The sequence below is a fragment of the Salvia miltiorrhiza genome, chromosome 6 (genome assembly GCF_028751815.1).
Source record: "Salvia miltiorrhiza cultivar Shanhuang (shh) chromosome 6, IMPLAD_Smil_shh, whole genome shotgun sequence".
Classification (NCBI taxonomy): Eukaryota; Viridiplantae; Streptophyta; class Magnoliopsida; order Lamiales; family Lamiaceae; genus Salvia; species Salvia miltiorrhiza.
In genome coordinates, this window is record NC_080392.1 from 10,042,790 (window position 1) to 10,059,885 (window position 17,096).

General features: G+C 35.9%; 2 protein-coding genes across 5 annotated transcripts; both read left to right on the forward strand.

Moving 5' to 3' along the window:
• The first annotated feature begins 5,137 nt into the window (after nt 1-5,137).
• On the forward strand, nt 5,138-9,033 carry LOC130988549 (probable pectinesterase 53). 2 transcript variants are annotated; one of them, XM_057912431.1, is made up of 3 exons: nt 5,138-5,692; nt 5,995-6,612; nt 8,654-9,033. In XM_057912431.1, the coding sequence occupies exons 1-3, from the start codon at nt 5,400-5,402 to the stop codon at nt 8,799-8,801; spliced, it is 1,059 nt and encodes a 352-aa protein (XP_057768414.1). In that variant the 5' UTR covers nt 5,138-5,399; the 3' UTR covers nt 8,802-9,033. The 2 variants fall into 2 exon arrangements, with proteins under 2 accessions (XP_057768414.1, XP_057768415.1); XM_057912432.1 differs by having other exon boundaries at nt 5,395-5,672.
• A 3,037-nt stretch (nt 9,034-12,070) lies between these two features.
• LOC130988550 (uncharacterized) lies at nt 12,071-16,886 on the forward strand. 3 transcript variants are annotated; one of them, XR_009090132.1, is made up of 4 exons: nt 12,090-12,272; nt 12,553-12,628; nt 12,724-12,913; nt 13,082-16,886. XR_009090132.1 is itself a non-coding variant. In XM_057912433.1 (3 exons), the coding sequence occupies exons 1-3, from the start codon at nt 12,217-12,219 to the stop codon at nt 12,892-12,894; spliced, it is 303 nt and encodes a 100-aa protein (XP_057768416.1). In that variant the 5' UTR covers nt 12,071-12,216; the 3' UTR covers nt 12,895-13,070. The 3 variants fall into 3 exon arrangements, 1 of the variants encoding a protein (XP_057768416.1); XR_009090131.1 differs by having other exon boundaries at nt 12,091-12,272; nt 13,381-16,886; XM_057912433.1 differs by lacking the exon at nt 13,082-16,886 and having other exon boundaries at nt 12,071-12,272; nt 12,724-13,070.
• Nucleotides 16,887-17,096: the final 210 nt, after the last annotated feature.

Consider the following 17,096-nt stretch of genomic DNA (forward strand, 5'->3'; position numbering starts at 1 on the left):
GTCGATCAGATCCTCCCAATCTTTGAAGCTGGCTTCGTCGATGTTGAGAATCAATCCATAGGGATGGATTGGTTCAAGTGTGGCCTTTCCTACAGGAGTATCCCGCATCTGTGGCCTGCGTCTTCTGGTTCGCTGGTAATGGCTGGCATCATCTGAAGCCCCACCCTTTTTTGACGAACTTTCTTCTTGGTGCTCGGGTTTGGGCACCTCATCTCCTTGGTTCATCTTTAGATCCACCATGTTGAGGTTAGCAAAGGATTCTGCTAACTCCTGAAGATCTTCTAATCCGATTCTGTCAAGGCTATTCATGATATTTGCCTTTCATGATTCGGATTATATCCTTCGGCTGCAACTCCTTAGGTGCTGCTTCAAATATAGGGGAATCCGTCGGGTCGTTGGACCATTGATTCCGAATTTTTCCGGAACATGGTTTTCGCCTTTCGGTCTCCACCAATTTACTCTGGATATCACGCAAGAGGGTTAAGATTTCCTCTTGTTGAAGTGATATTCTGCTTAGCTCCATTGGTAGATCGTACAGCTTGACGCCATAATATTCCACCGTCTTTTGGATCTCCCGCAAGTTGACGTTGTCGGAAGAGCTTGACTCGATCTTTTGGTAGCCTGGGTAGACTACTCCTGCCTTGTCTTTTGGTTCCATCAATCGTGTGACTGATGGGCCTCCTCCATGTTTCGTTCAATCCTTGCTCTGGCCGTGGCCATTATCATGAGATGTTCATGATAAAACTGGATACTCGCGATGACTTCGCGAATAAACTCGATATCTCCTCCTCGTCGTATGTTGGTAACGAGGACTCGATTGTTCCACCTGAGATCACTTAGAAAGTGACTAGTTTCTATCTCCAGATTCTGGAGAGAGTTCCTGTAGTGTACACATCTCGGACACTCGTCCGGATCCATAAACTTTTAATGGAGTCTCCTCCCACATGGGTTAATAATAAAAATAAATTAAAAATTATATAATTCCTCTATAAAAACCGGCTCTGATACCATTTTCAACTAGGATCTTTTGTTTATCTTTTTGCTTGAAAGTACGTGGCATTGTCTCACAGTCCAGACCCAGATTAAAAAATAATCTATCGGGCACGAGGAAAGTTTCCAGCCGATATACCATTCAAGCTATAATTAGAAGAAACATCATAAGGAAATAAAGTTTTTTGGACTAGGAAATCCCAACTTAAAACATAGATGGGTCTTTGTGTAATTAGTTTTAAAAAGGGGTCATTTTTTCGAATTTTAAAACATTGAGCCGTGTCAAATTTGGATAAGATTGGAAGTTGGTGTATTAAATTGGAAGATCCTAAGTTTGCGTTAAATTTGGATTTTGATCAAAGTTGGTGTATTTCTATGCAATTATCCCTTATTATTATATATATATATATATATATATATATATAGTATATTATATTACATAAAGAATGATATGAATTTGCACTATGCTACAAAAATTGTTGGGAACTACCGATAATGATTGATTTTCTTTTTCGTCAAATTATAACTCAATGATTGAGCACATATTTTTATGTGAAGATGATACTCCCTCCGTCCCGCAAAGCGTGACCCACTTTCCTTTTTGGGTTGTCCCACGAAGCTTGACCTGTTTCTAAAAATGACAAAAAATTTATCCTTTATTTACCTTTTCACTTTTTCACCTACCACACTTAACACACAAAATACCAATTTCTTAATTCCCGTGCCGAAAAGAAATGAGTCACGCTTCATGGGACGGAGGGAATATTTTTTTTTTTGGTAAATTAGAAATTTAAAAATTGGATTATGGTGGACATTAACCACCTACCACTAGGTCAACACACGCACACGCATATGAAGATAATTGACACTAAAACAAGTGTTAACAGACAAAAATGTCCATTTCTATTAAATATGTATGAAAAATATTTACTTTTATAAACATAGGCATTTTATGCCTAAATTAAGTGAACGAACTTAAATATCTTTAGATGTTGATGACTTGTTAGGTTTTTCGTGAAAAGTAGCTTGTACATGTTTTACACAAATATGATTGTGTCAGAAATGTATAAGAATTTTTTTAAAAAGAAAACAATTTGATAACTATCAGTCAAAAGTCCATCTAGTCGGTGTGGCTAGCCAGATCATTTGGTAGGGCAATTTGATGGACTTTTGACTAATAGTTGTCAAATCGTTCTCTTTTTCAGAACATATCAAAAATATGTAAGATGTTGTCTCTCAAGTATAATGGTGATTGAGACATTAAAAAATAATTTAGTCCATTTAAACATATTTATGATATAAAAGTAAAATTCACTCCCAAAGTAAAATTTCCATCATCTCTTCCGAGCAAATTTTGGATGATGACTAATTGTGTATAATTAGTGAATTTTCATTTTTTTAGGAAAATTATTGAATTTTCATTAAATTTTGATTTTGTATATAAATTTTAAAATATAATGTGATAATTAATGAATTATTAATTTAATTTGATTTTGCTAACGAGGTCAGCAAATTTGGGATGATGGATAATTGTGTATAAATAATTGAATTTTCATTAATTTTTGATTTTGTATATAAACTTTAAAATTTAATGTAATAATTAATGAATTATTTATTTAATCTGATTTTACTAACGAGGTCAAATTCTGACCAAATCAGAAAATGAAATGTTGTTGATGTGGCATAATTATGGGGATGTGGCATACACATGTAACACATGTCATTCAATGTATGTGTAAATGTAATAGCGCGTAAACTACTAAATTTTGATTAAATTCTACTTTTGCATATCAACTTAAAAATCTACTTAACAATTACTACTAAACTTTTAATTTAATTCAAGACATGTCGCTAATATGACATAGTTACGAACTTACAAGTAGAGATGTCAAAAAAGTCCGAAACTGATGGGTCGACCCGAATAGACCTATAAAAAAGGTGGGTTAGGGCTGAAAATTTTTAGCTCGAAAAAATTTTAGCCCGAATGGTTCGAACCGAAAATAGCCCGAGCCCGATAGGATTGGCCCAAAAACCGAGTGGGTTGGCCCGATTAACCGAACACTTTCTTAATAATTGATTTCTAAACTTTAATACTTTACTTTTTAATTTGATAATAACATTTTGATGCTTGTATAATATGTTTTGATTTTTTCTAACGATCAATAATAAATATTTATGATATAAAAGTCAAAGAAAGATAGTAATTTATGTTATATCTATATACAATTTTTATTGGAAACAATGTTAAAATTAGATATTATGTAAATATACATTAAAATAACACTAATTTTTGTATCTAAAATAAGGTGAAATGTTTTGATTTAAAAAGCACTACATATTTTTATTACAATAATATGATTATCCATATAAAAAAATTACACATATAAAAAAAGCGTAAATTTGTGGGCCCAAACGGGTTAGCCCGAAACCGAGTGGGTTAGGGTTAGGGTCGAAAATTTTTAGCCCGAAAAATAAAAAAACCGACTAGCCCGAATCGAAAATAACCCGAAACCGAATGTGTTAGCCCGAAATCGAGTGGGTTGGCCCGATTGACATCCCTACTTACGAGTGTATGGCATAGTTGTGATATTTATAAACTTTACTTTTGCTACTGATTTCATTATTTTGTTATTTGTTCCTTTTCTTATTTAGCTGAATTTTATTTTCGCACCTTCGTACGTAGGAAGTCAATGAAGAAGGGTTGGTGCTTGTTTTATTTGTCGGCCAATTTGATAAGATGAGATCTTCTGTCCCAAAATGTAGTGTATACCATCGTATATCACTCTTAATTTTTTTATTTTATAAATATTTTTTATAAAAAATAAAAATTATTATTATATTATGAAGTCTAATTAATATTTATCACTAAAAATTGGTATTTAAAAAATTATATATCCTAACTTTGAATTAATGAACCTAAATAATTTATTATTAATTCAAATAAATATAAAATAATAATTATAAACCCTAATTGGATAAGTGAACCCTTGTTAATTATTTTTATATTATATTAAAGTATACATTTGGGACAGAGGATCTCATTTGCAATTTGAGGATCTCAGATTTTTTGATGGCCATGTCAGCATAAAAATTGATGTCGTTAGCAAAATTAAATTAAATTAATAATTTAATAATTATCACGTTATATTTTAAAATTTTTATGTAAAATTAAAATTTAATAATAATTGAGTAATGTATAGATAATTAACCCAAATAACTATTCATACTTTGGATACCAATATACTGCACTTATCCTATTTTAAGAGAGACCCACTCTGATGCATTATAATGCATTATGTATCTCATCCAAGTTAAATCAGAATTATGATTAGTATGTCCTAATTGAATTTAATTAGAAGTTAGAACCAATGCATCCTACATTTTGGATGCACTAGCTTTTGTCATTTTAATGTCACAAAATCTCCTATACACCCTGTATACTCGAGTCGTACACGACTCGAATCCTGACCTTAATTTAATTCAATTGGGTTATCCTACTCGAATGTCAAGTGTTAGTGTCATTTTGATATTGTGTTAGTGTCATTTACATGTAGTGTTAATGTCTTTTGTAAACAAAATAATGCTAGTGTTATTTTCAAAATAGTGTCATTTATAAAACAAAATATTGTTAGTGTCATTCTAAGATCGTGTTAGTGTTAGTATCATTTCAAGAAAAAATAGGTCAAAATAGTCCAATTAGGTCATGATCCAGGTCTGGTACAACCCGAATGTATGGTACACTCGGGTTTACAGGAGACCACCTCTTTTAATATTGCATCCAACGCCCCGCCAGCCTACCCGCGCCCATAGAAAAGAAAAAGAAGAAGTACAAAGGAAAAAAAAAAATTAAAACCTTGTACGCAGGCAGAGTTGTGGACCGTATACGGTCAAGTTTGGAGGACATATTCAATATGAATTAAGGAGAAAAAAAAAAGATGAGGACTTGAGGAGGGTTAGGATTTTTGTATTTAGTTTGTAATTAATGTCACAGGCATTTATATAATCTCGATATATGTGATGATAAAAAAAATGTGAATTGCATAAATTAGTATTGGGCATTATATTATATCTTATGTGAAAAGAGCAATGGTGGATTGAAAGCATTAGCCATTAGGTATAAGGTTGGAAAAGAGGAATATAGTGAGGTTGAGAAACAAACAAATGAGTCATGCACTCCCTCACGGGCCTCATCTCTTTAATTCTAAAAGCGCATTCGTGGGAACCTGCTTTTTGGCCTGTGATAATTTCTAACACATCACATATATTCTACCCGTGACACCTCTCTCATGCTTCTCCAATCATCCCCACCTCACCAAATCCAAAAACTAACACTTGACACCATTATTATTTCCTATATATAGTCCTTTCTCCGAAACTCATGATCCACCACTCTTCAATTAACAAATGCAATGCCAATGCCAATGCCTTGTCGTCTGATTTTCCATGCGACAATTGTGCTTCTGTTGCTGAATACAAGATGCCACACCACGGAGCAGCAGTTCATGAAATGGGTTGATTTTGTGGGAAGCCTCAACCATTCCCTATTCAAGACCGCCACCAACAAGGCCTCACCATATCGCACCATCACAGTCCACAAAAATCCCAAATATGGAGACTTCACATCCATTCAGGATGCAATTCACTCTATACCTACCATCAATCTTCTCAGAGTCCTCATCAAGGTCCATGCAGGCATTTACACGTTAGTATATCATTTTTCCCACTAAACTTAATTTTCTCTATTTTTACATGATCAAAAGTAAGAATATTAATTTTTCTTAAAGAAATTAAATAATTATAAAATAAAACATGTGATGAGTAATTTTGATTTGATGGTCCAACACTACTGCTGTGATCTATTTGGGCTAAATAACAAATGCAAGTGGTTCACGGGAATGTTTTGTGTTGCCATTTGTCCTTTTTCATGAACTCTGATTTAAAAAAAAAAAAAAAAAAATCCTTATACAATTATTGATAATTAATTTGAAAAAAAAAAAATTGCAGTGAGAAGGTGACAATACCTCCATTGAAATCATACATAACGATCGAAGGCGGCGGAGCAGACGAAACCATAGTGCAATGGGGCGACACAGCCGCAACGCAGCCTCTGGGTACGTACGGGTCGGCCACATTCGCGGTGAACTCCCCATTCTTCATCGCGAAGAACATCACATTCAAGAACACGACGCCGGTGCCGGCGGCGGGCGCGGTGGGGAAGCAGGCCGTGGCGTTCCGGATATCGGGCGACACGGCGGTGCTGGTGGGGTGCAAGTTCGTGGGGGCGCAGGACACGCTGTACGATCAGGTGGGCAGGCACTACTACAAGGATTGCTACATGGAGGGCTCCGTGGACTTCATCTTCGGCAACGGGCTCTCCCTGTTTGAGAACTGTGACGTGCATGCGATAGCGCCCCGAGTGGGGGCGGTGACGGCGCAGGGAAGAAGCAGCATATTAGAGTCGAGTGGATTCTCGTTTGTCAAGTGCAGAGTGAGGGGGTCGGGGGCTCTGTATCTTGGGAGGGCGTGGGGCCCCTTTTCTAGGGTCGTCTTTTCCTACACTTACATGGACAATATTATCATCCCTAAAGGCTGGTACAACTGGGGCGACCCTTCCAGACAAATGTATGTCTCTCTCCCTCTCTCACTACTTTTTCCAATTCTAATTACTACAAAATTACATCCCTTTTCAAATTAAAAATCACACAATTATCTATGTGTGCTTTTTTGACACCAATCTTATTTTTAATTACACTCAATATAATGTCCATCAATGTTACAAATTACAAAAGCTGTAAACATTTGTTTTTTGTGCAACAAAGCTAAATTATATCTTAAAAAATAAATAAAACAAGTGTGATTATTTACGATTACCTCTAAATAAAATATACAAGTTTAATCTATAAAAACTTTACTTGGTTAGTGGGAGCAACTCCGCATTCCCTAGAGACTCGACCTTTCCAGCAGAAAAACTGCTCTATTTAACTTTGGCTTTGTAGCTCTAGCTACCTTAATTAACATTTTATTCTATAAATTATTAGTAATCCTACAATTCCTAATCCATTTCTTATGCTTTTCTAATCTACTTTTCTGTTTCACTTAATTATAAATGCATATTATTATAAAACCACGCCTGGCCGCCCAGTTTATCCCATTGATACGTCTTTCATTGGTTAATCACCTAATTTTGTAGACTGCTAAAAAAACAATACTTTTTAGAATATACTTTAATTTCCCATTTTGTCCTCTCAAAGCATCTCCAATGAATGACGTTAATGGATGGTCCACACCTTAGCGTCACTCATCTCTAATGCATTGGCGTTATAATCACCATTTTCATTTAATCTCATTTTTACTCTTTTATTTTAAAATTTAACATTTCATTAAAATTAAAATAAAACATCACATTAATTAAAATAAAATAAAATTTAATAAAATAAATTAGGTAAAAAAAAATTAAAAGAATTAAAAAATTTTAGATTTTAAAATTTGAAAAAACAATAATCAAAATTAAAACGAAAAAATATTGAAAAAAGGAATAAAAAATAAAAACTATCCTAGAACCCGCCGACCCACCCCACCCCTCCCCTCCCCTTTCTTTTTTCTTTTTTTCCTCTTTCCCAGTCGCCCCCTTTCTTCTCTCTTTTTCCTTTTCTTCATTCTTCCCTACCAAATCTTTTCTTCCACTTCCCTCTCCTTCTCTTTTCCTTTCTTAAATTTTTGCAGTGTGAGACACATGCGCCTGCCTCAAACCAACTGCGTGCCCGACACCAATCTTCACACCACGCTGGCCCTCCAGCGCGGCCTCCCCTCATGCACGCCAACTTGAGTTGGCACTATGTATATATATAGCGCTGCGGATGCTCTTATTGATCAGCTAGCTGACTTAGAGGATATTTGGCTGAGCATATAAACTCTTTAAAATAATTTATAAGTTGTTTTAAAGTTTATAAACTTTTTAAAAGTGTTTGATAAAATAAGTTCTTAAATAGCTTAATTATAAGCTCTGAAAATAAGCTCAAAGAGCTTATAAGCTGATAAGAAAATAAGTTTCTGTGCATCAATTTATTTTCTCATTATCTTATAAGCAACACTCATTTTACAAAAATAATTCGACTATAACTATTTCATCATATATATATCATTCTAATTTCATATCTCTTATCTCTTCGATTTTCTCTCTCTAAGTATTTTTTTTCTCTGCAAGTAAAAATTCTTTCTCTAACTTATAAGCTCAATTATCCAAACATTTGACAACTTATAAACTCTTATAAAACTACATCTTATAACTTATTGAAACATTTTATATGTTCTAAAAACTTATAAACTCTTTAAAATAAATTTAGCCAAACACCGTCTTAGGCCTCGGCTCGAGCAGTCATCACATATAAAAGTGTAGCGGGAACCAAGTGCATATATATACATGGGGTTTGAGTTATTATTTACTTTTTAATTTATTATTACTATCTAGCAATTTTTTAATTTAAATATTTTAAGCAAATAATCATTGAAACAATGAATTTTGTATTGAGCTTGTATTAATCTACTATAGTTTTTCGCTATTTACATTGCAATATACACCAAGATGTGACATGAGGGTTCCAATCTCTCCCCATTTTGGGTTTTCTGAATAATAAAATTAAATGAAGTGAATGTTGAATGACAGGACTGTATTCTATGGGCAATACAAATGCACAGGAGCAGGGGCGAAGTTTGCAGGAAGAGTGGCATGGTCAAGAGAGCTTACTGATGAAGAGGCTAAGCCTTTTCTCTCTCTGAACTTCATTGATGGCCCTGAATGGATCACTATTTGATTCTCATCATATTTACCTATACAATATCATTTTTTTTTCTTTTTGGTCGATGATATGTATAAAATTCCTACGCATTATTCATCATTTATCAGCTCGACCAACCAAAATCAAGGAGAAGAAAAACAGTGACATTCTACCAAGGGGAAATAGCGTCAGAATTCCTGTAGTTTGGCCCGTTTCGCATTTTTACCATGATCTAAAAATCTCTCGTTAAAACCCTTAAAATTAATCCTCCCCCAAATTTATGCTGACATGGCAATCAAAAATTCACGTAGGCTTAATTTTCCAACAAGACGAACGACAATGTTTAATTAATAACATAAAACGTCGCCGTTTTATATATTATTTGGGGATTTAATGAAATCAAATTGAAAAATTGAGCACGAACTGAAATCCCTTGTGAAATTAGGGTTCTTCACCAAAAAAAAAAAATCCCCAAACCACTGTAGGCCATTGAAGACAAAAATTTGCCATGTCTTCCTCATCATTCTCGCTCGGAAACTTTAGCCTTGACGCTCGAGTAGTATGTGGCCATGGGCTCCAAGCTTCAATGCGTATTTTGCACACTGACAAGAATCCAGAGCATCGATTTTATACATGCTCTCGTGCTTCGTGTGCTTTTTCTTCCTCAGACGAAAATTTGCCATGTCTTCCTCATCATCCAGAGCGTATTTAGCAACAACTCGTGCTTTTCTTCCTCAGACGACGATGAAACACAAGGGTGGAAGGAGACGACTGTTCAGTTTTTGCCTTTGAAAATATTTCTTTTAATTTCATTGTATAATAGGTTTATTTAATTTAGGGCCGAAACGGCGCCGTTTTGGGCTTCATTTAATGACTCAGCATAAGTGTGCCACATAGGATGACACGTCATGTAATTAGTGGCTGGAAAACATCATGTCATTAAGGGAAAATTAAGAATCAGAGCAACTGTCAAGAATTTTAATAAAAGATTTTTAGATTAGGGGAAAAACGAGAATCGCGCCAAACTTTATGGTTTTTGGCGCTATTTGCCATGGTGCAATTTTTGTTATTATGGGATCATATAGGACAAAAGAAAACGCAGATTACTAGTAATTAAGTTATTAAGTTTTTATTTTCTTGCACATACAAATGTATTAGTCGGTAAATTGAAGTGCCCACTTTTTATGAGTCTATATTGAAAAATTGACACTTTTACAAAAATAGCACCGTATGCCTAAATTTAACTGAGATCACTTTCTCCGTCCATGAAAAAATAGGGTAAATATCACTTTAAAGCTTAAACTATTTTTGCACTATCAATTATATCCTCAACTATTGAAAATAATATTTTAAACCTTGAACTTTCAATTTTATTTCAATTGTACCCTTCATCTATTTTTCACCCTTTGAATTTTTAATTAATAAGAAATATAATTACGTTATTTTACATAATGTAGGTCAAAAAAGAATAATTCTAAATACATCGTGGCATCCGTTGAGCCATGTCAAATTTTTGGAGCAAAAAAAAAAAAAATAGACGAATGGTACAATTGATACAAAATTGATAGTTTAAGGTTTAAAAAATTATTTTCAATAGTTTAGGATATAATTGATAGTGCGAATATTGAAGTGTCCCACATTGGATTGGAGATGGTGACATGAGCCACTTTATATGGTGAGGCAACCCTCTCCCTTAAAAGGCCTTTTAAGGGAAGAATGGGCCCAATATCCATTTCTAACATGATATCAGAGCCAACTCAATCCAATGATGGCCCCCCCAATATCGTTGTCAACAAATGACATTTGGGATAGTCCACGCTGCGCGTGCGGGGGGTGTATTGAAGTGTCCCACATTGGATTGGAGATAGTGGCATGAGCCACTTTATATGGTGAGACAACCCTCTCTCTTATAAGGCCTTTTAAGGGAAGAATGAGCCCAATATTCATTTATAACATAATATCAGAGCCAACCCAATCCAATGATGCCCCCCCAATATCGTTGTCAACAGCATCGCATTTGGGATAGTCCATGCTGCGCTTGCGGGGGGTGTATTGAAGTGTCCCACATTTGGATTGGAGATAGTGGCATGAGCCACTTTATATGGTGAGGCAACCCTCTCCCTTAAAAGGCCTTTTAAGGGAGAAATGAGCTCAATATCCATTTCTAACAGCGAAAATAGTTTGAGGCTTAAAGTGATATTTACCCAAAAAAATATCTCATTTGAGGATGGACACGAATTTTCATAAAATTGTTAAAATTATTATATGTGGAATAAATATACAATTTATACGAATAAAGTTAGTACAAGAAAGATAGAATAAAAGTACATTATTAGTTAAAAGATAGAATAAAAGTACAATCTATACTTAAATATATTAACGAATATATGATGTGATTGTTCAAAAAGTAAAATGAAACTATTTTTCGTGAACAAGAAAAATTGGTAGCATTCTTTTTGTGGACAAAGGAGGTATTATGCTTATTTGGTAATCAAGATAACATATCTAGACTTAGCCAGTTGTTTAGTATTTTAGATGAATAATAAGAAGGCTCGAAATAAGAGTTCGATTTGAAGTAAAATTATTATTCCTCTTTACATAAGAAATCGAACGTAGGGGATCCGATAGCTACCAAATTTTTGAATAGTAACTCAGATATAGAATTTGATGACCGTGTTACTCTTCTTACTCGTTGCTTCTTTATTGAGAACTCATCATTTTCGTGCTTGTGTGTCGGTCTCTATTTGTGTTCATCTGTGTTTTGGGTGGGAAATAGGGGTATGAGGTTGATTCAATGAAGAAGAAAAAAATGATGAGATTTTTTTTGTTGGAGGTGGGGAAGGGAGATTTTACCATATTCATTATAAAATAAAGTAAGACGTTTTTATAAAATTAAATAAGATTTTTTTAAAAACAAATACTCCTTTCATCCCATTAAAAGTGGCGGGTTTTAAATTTTGTCATTTATGGAACAAGCCACTTATAGTGCGACAATCTAAAGTGTAAAGTGATTAAAAGTATTAGAACTTACACTTTTTTATGTGTTAAATCTTGTCATTTATGGAACAAGCCACTTATAATGGGACAATCTAAAATGAAATACAAGCCAGTTTTAATAGGATGGAGGGAGTAACATTTTTTTATTTGTAGAAAATATGACTTTTAATAAAATAAAAAATACTTATAAAAGTCAATAAAACTTTCCTTAATAGCAATGAGATTTTATCCCAAAATGGGATTTTCTTTATAATAATCAAATACTTATAATAAAATCAATGAGAGCATTATGGCACAATGGATAAATTATTAATTTTAAATTCAATGATCTTGGATTCAAGCATTTAGAAAAAACCTATAAATAATGTTGAATTCGGATGTTCGGTGAGCATCACTGCGTCCCGGAAAACCGATTCAAGAAATAGTGCAGAGAACCAAAACCCCCAAAATTGAAATGAAATTTAAGCCTCCGTCGAAGCGGAAGAAAATCGACCCTTCAATTTCTTCCAGGTAATTAATCTCGTCCCTTAGATTTTTGAAGGATTTGGATTGCAAGCAACAGTGAGTGAGAAGGAGTTATAAAAACGAAATAAAAGATTCAATATTGTACTGATAATCGATTTCCTTTCTTTGCTCGAACTGTTTGTATGTTTTTATTATGGGTTGCGAATTCTTGTGCAATTCCAATTATTGCTTTTCAGCCACATGCAAGATCTTTATTTTAGACCATCATATTATGATGGTTTTCTTGTTTTAATTAGCTAACAATGTGTTATGTGTGTGATATCAGCTCATCTCTGTGTAGTCCTGGTCTCCCATTAACCGAAAGTAGAGATGCTGAATTGAATACAATGAGGAAATCCATGGTATGTTGTGTTTGTTCTGATTATGATTTGTTTGTCATTCACAATCTTGTGGCAATTGTAGTTTTGGCTATCTTACATTATAACGAATGTATCAGGTTCACGAGGCTCAAAATGCCAATGTCAGTCTAAGGATTCAACAAGCAAGGAATTATGCAGTTTCCCAGGCGCAGCAAGATGGTTGCACTGGAAACTTTAGAGTATTCGACTCGCCATTTGGGAATTATCTCGTTCCTGTGATTCCAACTCGTGCAGAACTTGGTGGATGAGACTTCTGGTTGTATCCTAGTAAGACTCCTAGAGTGGAAGTATGCCTAATTCAAGTTTTAAATCTGTAGATTCTATGTAGTATCTTATGCTGTAGAATCTGCTAACTAGATTTCTTGAATATTATTTTGAATACTAGTAGGACTAACTCAATATCAGCTTAATGTTCCAAATTAAATTCTGCTGTAGGGATTCCGTGCAGAGTTTTTAACATGACAATAGTTAACACAACTCGAAATTCTGTGTTTCAGTTAATCAGATGAGAAATATAACATACACGCTTGCAATACTGAATTATTGATATTTATAGTTGTAGTAATAGGAAAGGGTGACAACTAAAAAAAAAGTAAAATTAAGAAAGGGTGAATATCACTCTTTCTTATTTCTCTCTACTTATAATGATTTTACTAAATCTGAATATCCAGCTCATCCCCTGCTATTTTTATTTGAAGATCTCTAGGCTTACTAGTAAAGCTCTATACATGTAGATCTAACTCATCATCATACGGAAGTGAAAATACTTTCATCGGATTGAAAGGACCTCTGCATCGGAACTTTGGAGGAGAGGAGCAACATCATATTCGTTTCCATTTGTCTTCTCACCGATGGGCAGCCTTTGACCACAGCGAAGTAAGATTTGCAGGACGTCCTTCATTGCTGGTCTGCTCGAAGGGAATGTGCTGGTACAGATCAATCCAAGCTTGAGTATAGTGTTTATATCTTCCAAGTAGAGGGGATCCTTTAGATCTTCATCGATCATGTCAAGTACTGGGTTCCCTTCTTGAATACGACGCCATGCCCATTCAGCAAGGGACGAATTCTCGTCTCCGTAATGACCCTCTTTTCCAGTTATCAATTCAAGAAGGATCACGCCAAAACTGTACACATCAATCTTCTCACTCACTCTTCTTGTTTGAGCATACTCTGAAATACAGTATATGGTTAATAAATGAATATCCAGTGAACTGGATGTGATTCAAAATATATCTGAGAGTGAAATATAATACTTACCTGGAGCCATATATCCAAAAGAGCCAGCTACTACTGACATGGTATTAGGCTCTCCATGCCTGATCAACTTTCTTGCTAGGCCAAAGTCTGCGATCTTTGCATTGAATTTAGAATCTAAGAGGATGTTGCTTGATTTCACATCTCGATGGATAATTGGCGGTGAACAGTGATGGTGCATATAGGTGAGCCCGTGAGCAGCTCCTATTGCAATTTGCAGCCTCTTGGGCCAGTCCAGGACAACATGGTGGACTGAACCTGAGATGTTGTATGATCTGTTTCTACTATGTAAGCCATCTATCCAGACTACGATTCTCCATGTACTCGTAGACTAGAAGCTTTGAGGTCTCGCTTGAAATGCAGCAAAGTAGTTTTACTATGTTGGAGTGCCGAATAGTGCCCAGTATCCGAATTTCAGCTAGGAATTCTTTTTCAAGCTTCTCATCTAACTTAACATTGTCCCAGATCATCTTAACAGCCACGTATTCTCCTGAGCGATTTATGGGGACACGGAATACTTTCCCAGATCCTCCACTTCCAATTTGATTCTCATCTCTCAAACTTGACAATATGGTTGCTTCTGTGAAGTTTAGCCTCTGGAACGAAGTGAGTTTCCAAGTTGAGCCTGAAACCTGCTTTTGCCTCACGTAACCTCTGCATACATATATTGTGTAAAGAAAGACTGCTAGGAAGGCCACTGCCGCTGTGCTTGATACTGCAGCAATGAGTCCAGAAGGGAACTTGTTCGACTTCCTAGTTTCAGCACGGCAAGTGCTGAGGCCTAATGCTAGGATATTGGAACAGAGGCCTGAGTTGTTCAGAAAGCTTCTGGCAAAAGCTCCATTTTCAAACTGACTTGGGATTCTCCCTGTGAGCCTATTCGAGGAGACATTGAGTAAAGATAGTCTCAAAAGGTCAAATTCAGGGGGAATTTGGCCCGAAAATCCATTTTCTGACAAGTCCAAGGAGACAAGATCCGGCAAACGGCCCATTGTGGCAGGAATTTCGCCAGAGAGTTGATTTCTACTGAGATTCAAATTTGACAGAGATTTCCATGAGACTATACTTGATGGCAGCTGACCAGAAAGTTGATTACCATCCAGCGAGAGAACTAACAGAGATGCAAGAGTTGTCAATTCTTGTGGTATCGCGCCCCTTAGTAAGTTGTTACTTGCCCTCAACACTATCAAATTCTTCCAAGAAGATATGCTAGCTGGAATTGGGCCCGAGAAATGGTTGTTCATCAGCTCGAGCAATTGCAGTTTAGAGCCTAGTTTGTCTGGTAGCTCACCAGAAAACAAGTTGTTGCCTATCATCAGCCTGGTTAGATTCTCTGATGTCCATAAACCATCCGGGATTCTACCAGAAAGCTTGTTGTCATAAACTCGGACTACCTCCAAACTGTTGCAATCACCTAGAGAATCTGGCAACCCACCTGTCAGTTTGTTATCAAAGACAACCACACCCCTGAGTACCTTATTTGCACACAAATCTTTAGGCACTTCACCTTCAAATTGGTTTTCAGATACCTCAAATCTTTCCAGCTTCGAGTACCTCCCAAAGTCCGGTGGTAATACACCTGACAGATTATTGTTGAACAGCTTGATATTTACAAGTTGTGGTAACCTGGCTATGCTTGCTGGCACCTCACCGGACAATTGGTTAAACATCAATGCGAAACCAGTAAGGCTTGTTAACTTCCCAAAATCACTTGGGATTGTCCCATTAAGAGTGTTGTTAGAAAAATCAAGAATCTGCAACTTTGGGGCTTCGACCTTCTGAGGAAGGGGTCCAGATAACCTGTTTTTGTAAAGGTACAAGAAAGTTAAATTGTTGAGAAGAAAGAGGCTGCCAGGAATTCCGCCGCTCAATTGATTTGTAGATAAATCCAAAGATTCCAAGGCCGACATATTCCCAATGCTATCAGGGATTTCTCCTATCAAGTTGGCGTCGTTAATCCACAGATTCCTCAGTTTCTTCAGCTTAGTGAAACTGGATGGGATTGATTGCAGTGAAAAACCATTATAGCCCAAAGACAGCTCCTCCAGATTTGAGAGGTCGCCTATTTCTGACGGGAAAGAGCCATTGAACAAGTTTGACATCAGCTGAAGACCCCTGAGGTTCGGCAGTCTCCCTACGGCAGCAGGGATGTCGCCGGTGAAGCTGTTGGCAGACAAGTTCAACGCCCGGAGCTGCGGAGAGAGACGGTCTATGTCATTGGGTACTGTTCCATTGAAATAGTTGTTGGAAAGGTCCAAGTATTGAAGCCTGGAACAGTTGTAGAGGACAGTGGGGAAGTGTCCTGGGATGTAGTTGAGTTGGAGATCGATGTGGGTGAGGTTGCTGAGGTCGCATATTGATGGCGGGATTGCATCCGTGATGTTTCTGTCTATGATCATGAGTCCCGTGACTGAGCCGCTGGTGCACGTGATCTCCGGCCACTTGCAGTGATCGGACGATGGTGTCCAGTGGCTGAGGGAGGGGGGATTGGACCATTGTTGTTTGAGTCCAAGGAGGATGTTCTGTTCTTGGTTAGGATTATTGTTTTGTGAGTTTCCATGGAAGGGTAGGCTGACAAGAAGGATGATGAGGATAAGGAGGACTCCATTTTTGATCATGTTGTTGGATGAAGCATGCATGGTACAGGTTCAGATTGTTGTCGAGGAGATTGAGAAAATTGCTCTCTCTCTCTCTGGTGTGAGGAAAGAGGAAGAGAAGAGAAGGGAGTTGTAATGTGAAAGAATGAAGCCGAGAGGAAGCTGCAAATGAAGACCAACACTAAGCTGACTTTGAATATTCCTGGAAAGTATAAAATATAGTAAATAATTCCCTTGTCTTTCAGCTACGTTCCATAGTTTAGGTTATCACATTTTCTTTTTCTTTTTAAATTGCAGAATGGTATTTTTCTCGAACAAAAATTTTACTCCCTCTATCCATGAAAATGTTACTTATTTTATAATGATATGAATTTTAATAAATTGATTAAGTGTGTTGTGAGTTGAATAAGAGTCATATTTTTATGATACTTTTGAATTGATTAATTTGGTTGATTGTTTAATTTAGAATAAGGTCTCATATTTATTATAGTTTTAAATTAATTAATTTAATTGAGTACATAATATTGAGTGTTATAATTTGTGGATTGTTTGAGGAAGTACTTGCTAAAAGTGAATATATGAAATGAAAGTAATATTTC